Raw genomic sequence first — 7,020 nt, 5'->3', positions numbered from 1 at the left:
CGGGCCTACCAGGCACTTCATGGTCACTTCGTAAATCAAGACAGATGTGGTGGCATGTCATGCCACCTGCGTTTAAAGTTTGGTAACTTTAACCAAAGAGAAACGTGTGTAAGGTGAAGTAGTGGGCTTATTGGAGACCGATTTAGAAAGCCCAACTGTACAAAAGTCCACCCCCGAAATAAATCCCATAATATGGTTTGGAAAGAAGGTACTGAGAAATAAAAAAAAAAAATACATTTCAATAGAGGCATTCACGTTTTTGAAAATATACAATAAAGGGGCCGACTCGTTCTGTGGATGTAGAGCCAGCTACCTGCGATGCTCCCATGGTAAACAAAACCCGCGAGATCGCCCACACTTCATAGCTGCGGAAACAGTCCCATCCATCCCTACAGTGGTCGGAGTTCATTGTACTGGAGAGCTTACTTAGTGCTTCGTAGCAGTATCAAGGCTTCAACGCGCTTAGTGAGGAAACGGCATGTTTTAAACACACACAAGTCTTCTCCATAGCCAAAATAATTATTTAATAATAATTTAAGGATTTACAATAATAAATTTCATCAGAAAACTGACACCATAAACAGGAGACGCATATCTCTTCCCCAAGTAGGCAAACACCCGCTGCTTTTCACAAGCATACATTGGAGTACACATGCTCGCACATACTTCCAGTTTTTGTTTTAATAAAAATAGAATTATGTCATATTGCATTTATGGCGAGGCTCCCTGAAAGGTATGCACAAGAGGGAAAACTACACATGTTATGTGCGCTAATACAAAATATTCAAATCCCTTCCCAAAATAAGCTACTGCATTTAGAAAGCCTTAGCAAATTTGGAAACTGCATCGGCCATACAGAATTAAAGAGGAAGTAGAAATTTCACAAGTGCTTGCTTAGAGAGAGGGAAAAAAGTAGGACAAAAGTTAAATGCAGGACTGGCGCCTTTCTGTACAAATGAACAAATTACAAAATGCAATATTTGAATAAAAAGCAAGTGGCTTTCAGCAAGATACAATGCAAGACGATAATAAGTGTAAAGATTTTACAAACGCAATACTGCAACTGTTCCGTGAACAGAAACACAGGATATGCAGAGCTGCAATCGCAAACCAGTCTTCACTGAAGACACTTGTGACCACAATTTGTCCATATGAGGGCAGTGGTAACTTCCAGTCGGCGGATACATGACGTCATGTACTACCAGGTTCACCTGCTTTTTTGGATTGCCAAGTTCCACTCCACCAACAAGTGAGCAGCGAGCGATCGACCACAAGGGCAACCTTGCGAGCCTCCAAACTCTGAGGGGAGAACTCGTGCCTTCCCTCCTCCAACGACAACGTTCACGCATGAAGAACCTTCTTTGTGTCCCACAGATTGGACTGGGTGCACGAGTTCCGTAATCTGGACAAAACTTTTGACAGCCGCAAAGAGAAGCTTGCTTTGGGAATGATCAACCGTGTGGTACTAGGGGGGCTGCAGCTCACGTGGACTGCAAGGAATCCACCTGGAAGACATTTTGGTTGGCAGGCGTAGTGAAGTAGAGCTGCTGGGCGGGCACGTGGTTGTCGCACGGGCTACTCAGACCCAGGGTCTTCTCAAAGTCCTTGAGTTGCCCCAAGAAGTTAAAGTTTGGGGAGATGTTGGATTTCTTCATTCTGACAATATCGTACGCATCGTTCATGGACAAATTCAAGCTTTGCATAAGGTAGGCCACTGTGACCGTCACCGAGCGGCTGATGCCGGCCAAGCAGTGCACCAGGACACCGCAGCTTTTACCCCGAGCTTCGTCTGAAAGAGAGAAACCAGGAAAAAAAAAAACAGTGAACCGGACAGTAAACAAATGCAAACAACCACAATTTTAACATAACATCAAATGTATTTCTTCGACTGCAATAAGCATCTAAAACTCTTTTACCTGGCAAAATCGAGCGCCTAGAAACAGGCTTAGCACTAGCTTTAAGTGCAATAAAAAAAGGACTAGAGTTCAGCAGCGTGGCATGTGGATGCTTTTTCTGCAAACTGGCAAGCTGCAAGATCTATTAAATTATTCTCCAGCCCTTGTAACGTTAACAATGGCCACATTCAGGCACTTTACAAGAAAGAAGGCAGTCACAAGGGACGGGCCATTAAAGGGAACAGGATGTCAACATTGCTTGAAAATGGGATCCTTTGTAAGAGGAAAAGCATCACAATGGCCGCAGATTAGTTTCTCTGCGGTTTGCAGACAAAATGTCCCCAGCAGTGCTCAGATTACCAACCCCGCTCCCTGTTACCGGGATCAGAGTTCACGCGGCCGGATTGCCGCATTTGGATCAGGTTAACAGTTGGGGGTTATCAACTAACTACAGTGGCACAAATCAGATTGTTTTGCGCTTGCGAAACACTACTCACTTCTCAAGACGCGGTTCAAAGTATAGTGAAATGAAACGTCCTGACTGGGAGCTCCAAAGGTGCGCCCCAGTCCACCTCTATTTTGATGTTCACTATGTGGGCGAAAACCCCGGCATATTGGTGGCCTAGATGTAATTCTGTCAATTCTCCCAACACCCAAGCCATTTCTATTAAATAAACCACTACCCTCTCCCCTATGTACAAATTGAAATAGGTCACACCTACTTCTCACCTAAGGTCCAGAAGGGCAGTGGGGCAGGTGAGATTCAGTACGGCTCACAGCCAGGTAAACCTTAAATCTGGGCGTCTCTTTCGTAGGGCAGGCGCCACCCAATGAGCTGCAGCCTTGAGATTCCAAACTTTTCTCCTCCCCTCTCTTCTGCCTTCTTTCTCGGTGCTTTTCTGATGTAACCTGCTGCTGCATGAACATGGCCTTCTCTCGCTGACGCTTATGCCAGCGACAAACGTGCATCATATAGGTGACTATTTCACTTAGTGTCTGCACGCCTGGCTGAGACTCGCTACCTTCATTTTTAACAAGAACAGTGTGATTTGTCTACCTACTCCAGACTACACCATTGCAGTGAAATATGCCCACGCATATGGGATTTGAGTGAGAAACGATTTAATCCATGCTTCTCATTTCAAATATTTTCAGACCTATGCGCACTCGTTCTAGTGCTACCATCAAAATGCGCATTGCTGACGTCACCCAGTTCTCCCATCGCCCTGCTCCCAAGAGCATTTAACAAATTTCGACACATCAATGTTAGAGGGAACCCGGGGAATGAGAACTCGTGCATGACCTGTGTGCGCTTTATTTTTGGGGGGGGGGGGGGTGGAGAGGGGTAGGGTACCCACCTATGAAAGAGATGGCGTCGGGGAAGAACTGCGAGAGGTTCTGGCTCCAGTGGTCAGAGATGGGGATCTGCTTGTATCTGAACTCCCCGGCGTTCTCGAAGAGGTTGGGCAGGTTGGGGGTGACGTTCAGGATGTACTTGATGCCGAACTCCTCCAGGATGTCGAGGTTGGTGGAATCCTTGGCGCAGCCCAGGTACAAGTGGGGCAGGATCTCCACGGGGAAGGAGGGCTGCGGGTTGGACAGCGGACTGCCCTCCGAGTCCGTGGCGCTGATGGGGTCCCGGTCGACGTCCGACTCGATGTCCGACGACGAGTCCGAGCTGATGCGGAGGCCGCCCAGGCCCAGCACGGGCGGAGAGGAGCCGCCGCTGCTGCACGAGCTCGAGTCCAGGTTGGTCTCGCAGTGGACTGGGAACTCGGCCTGGAACTTGTTGAAGCCTCCTGCCAAGACAAAACGCCAAAGATGCTGGTCAGAACTCATTCAACACGATGATAAACGACCACGCACACACTTCTGCGTCATGCATAGCTAACCCCCTGTTGTGCTGTCTGGCACTTGGGGCGAGTGCGTCTGTCATTTCTTTTGTGCACATTGCTTTATCACCTAACACACAAATAAAAAAAGTTTCACTCCCCAACACTTCATATTCCTATCACATCAGCAGGGGCAAATGCAAACATCTGGGATAAAGATTTATAATAAATGTGTACCTGAAAATAGAAACGGTTATTTATGGTACACCATGCCACAAATGTGGCAAGCATTTAGCAGTTCAGATCACGACCATAAGTGAGGGACTGTCTGATGCGCCACATGACATTCACCCACCATGGCCTAGCGGCATTTATGAAAGGACATGGTGTTTAAGAGGAAGTCACAATGCCTAATGTGCCACGTACAGTACATCAAAGGAGGAGGCCCAACCCATGCAGAGAACGTGTAATGTATTCCGGGCGCCCCAGGCAGGAGCAGGAAGCGACCAGTGAGAAGTTGTTTGCGAGTTAAGGTTACACCTAAGGCCTGCAAACACGCACGGCGGAGCCATCCACTGTGTACTGTGCTCGACACAAAAATCTTGGCCTAGTAACTACTACTGTGATTACAAGATTCGAAGTAACGCCACAAGCGAGGTATCAAGGCCTGTATGCACACGGTTAACTGGCTGGATTAAAAAAAAAAAAAAAAGAGCGAGAGATCCGATGCTTAAGGGAGACGCGCGCAAATCCCCCTTTTTCCAGAGGAAGGTGCGAGGTTCGTGAGATTAGTTGCATGAAAATAGCAAGGCCATGATGGCGCGCTAATATTTTATATAGTTACAGTGTACACAGTGCCAATCAACGCCGCTGCTGCACAGCACATAAACGCAACTATTTTGACACCAACCTAAACACTTCGAAACACACCAGAGGGGGAATTTGTGGGCGGAAGGTCGGGGTGTTTTAAAACCGTGCGAGATAAATTATAAATTCCGCTCAAAAGACGACCCCACTACCTCATGCATAGGGAAAGAAAGGGGTCGTGTCGAAGTCTTAAAAGAACAGGATACCTGCGAACGGACAGTGCTATGGTGGTCGTCATTGCCGACAAGAAAGAACACCTAGTGATCTGGGGGAGGTGATCTTGTCAATGTAAGATAATTAATCAACCTGGGAAAGGCGTCATTCTGGCTTACGGTACAGCGCAAGTGTGCCGCACAGGGTGTGTGTTACCTTCACACTTTAGTGAACGTGCCAAACTGATTTTAATGGAGTCTCGCACCTGGGAATCGCATTTCTCCGCTTGGGAGATATACCGTTGACCCAATAATCTCAAACGCCATTTTGTGCACGAACATAAAACACGCTTTGACGATGTACTCGCTAAAGTAGATTTTAGCCACGCATCTCCAACCACCCAGAAACAAATTGGGGTGGTGGGAATGGTCCCAAAACGTAAACATGACTTTTCATAGGTTGTTTCAACCTATAGTTAATGTATAGATGGCACAGTGGGCGAATCAAACCACTGACCTGAACACGGCTCGCGAGACCAAATTAGACCCTTTCTCTGAAAGGGTTATCGTCCTCCCTTAGCCCTGGAGCGGTTTAAAACGACCCGTGTGCCACTGTTATTTACCTGAGACATTTTTTTAGCAGTTTTTATATAGCACTAACCTGACCCGGGGGTATTGGCGCGCTTTACATAAGCACCAGTTACATTAAACAAGGACTCATCCCAGGAGCACATGCATGCTTTCCAGGACAAAACGTCACCAAACGAGTGTCCCCAAGTACCCCAGTCCCTCCCATGGTACTCAGTAATCCACATTTCCCCGAAGGCCCAGGTCTGTGGCGCGCGCTCTTACCCTCCAAGTAGAAGGCCCTGCAGCCTTCGTCCGTCAGCCGCTCCATCAGCAGTCCCAGCACGCTATCTCCGGTGCCGCCGCCGTTCTGGTTGCAGTCGCTGCCTTCGTCGTAAAGCAGCACTGTGTCGGTGCGGCAGCGCCGGCCGAAGCGCTCTCGGTCCTCGGCGCGGGGGAAGAGAGCCCGCAGCGGCAGCTTCCCACCCCTCAGGCGCCGCAGCATGAGGCCCGGTAGGGCCACGCTGAGCGCCGCCTCGATGTGCGAGGACTCGTAGAGCTCCTGCGGCCGGCAGTCCATGAGTAGCAGCCGCTCGCTGCCCTGCTCCATCTGCTCCTTCAGCCAAGCCGCCGTCTTGCCGCAGCCGCGGCAGCTCGTCATGCCGGACGGGCGCAACTTCTCTAGCATGGGGAAAAGGCGGCGGGCGGCGCGGGCTCGAGAGCAAGGCTACTGTGGCATGTGCGCGCTGCTTCCACTCAGCAGAGCAGGAGGGACCCTGGCTGGGAGGACGGGCCTCGTCACGGCTGGTGGAGGACCAGAGGACACGCACTGGAGGTCTTTTGACGGCTTTAAAGGATGCACGTCTCCGGGAGCTTTGATGTTTTCTTAGATGCAATTGTGAAGGTAGTCCAGAGGTTTCAATGTCGGTCCGTCGAGGTGTTCGCGTGTGGTCTTTGCTCTGCAGGGTTTGCCCTCACTCAGTTGTCTCTGTTCTTGGCTGTGCGGCACCTACTCCTTTAAGGCATATGCACAGATCTGTGTTTTCGTCGGCTGGGGGTGGAGGCCTAAAGTCAGTAGTGCTCTCTGACAGGATGTTTTTCTTTTTGGTTTAGGCCCGCTCGTCCCTGAGCAATAAGGCTGGCTTGTTGCACCCACGGGCGCGCAACAATTCTGCTTCTCTCCCTGACCTGCCAAACTTCCGAGACCACAGCATGCCACGAGGCCACCCGCTTTCCACAGCAAGCCTCGCAAATCCCGATCCACGGAGACGTCCGACTTTCTCTTCTGTTCTTTCCTTCTCGACAACTCAAATCCAATTACCAGTCTGCCTGCAACTGGGAGGGGGCTCTCAATGGCTTGCGCCCTGCCTGCGAGTCCCCGTCTTCCTCGTGCTTTGAGCTCCTGTCTCTATCTTCGAGCGCAGGCCTGCTTTTGTTATGCACCAGTGGTACTCAGGAGCCTTCAGCTTCAGGGAAACTCCGGTAGCAGCTCCGGCTTCAATGGAGACACGCAGAGAGCGCCTCAATGGGTAACCTTCTGTCAGTTCAACCAATCAGGACGTTGTGCTCCTTGAGCGCTGTGATTGGTTGAGCACAGCAGAAGGTTACCCATTGAGGCGTTGCCGTGGCGACGGAGCTGGCTGGAACAGGTTGTGTTGAATGAATCGGTAATGAGTTTGTCATTCACAAAAAAAAAACAGAAAGGAA

General features: G+C 49.7%; 1 protein-coding gene across 1 annotated transcript; it reads right to left on the bottom strand.

Moving 5' to 3' along the window:
- Positions 1–500: 500 nt before the first annotated feature.
- Positions 501–6,815, bottom strand: DUSP6 (dual specificity phosphatase 6). Its single transcript, XM_085653040.1, has 3 exons — positions 5,599–6,815; positions 3,254–3,694; positions 501–1,789 (listed from the first exon to the last, which is right to left on the bottom strand). The coding sequence occupies exons 1-3, from the start codon at positions 5,999–6,001 to the stop codon at positions 1,482–1,484; spliced, it is 1,152 nt and encodes a 383-aa protein (XP_085509166.1). The 5' UTR covers positions 6,002–6,815; the 3' UTR covers positions 501–1,481.
- Positions 6,816–7,020: the final 205 nt, after the last annotated feature.

This window comes from Triturus cristatus, chromosome 4_1, assembly GCF_964204655.1.
Source record: "Triturus cristatus chromosome 4_1, aTriCri1.1, whole genome shotgun sequence".
NCBI lineage: Eukaryota > Metazoa > Chordata > Amphibia > Caudata > Salamandridae > Triturus > Triturus cristatus.
This window is presented reverse-complemented; position numbering and strand designations above follow the sequence as displayed.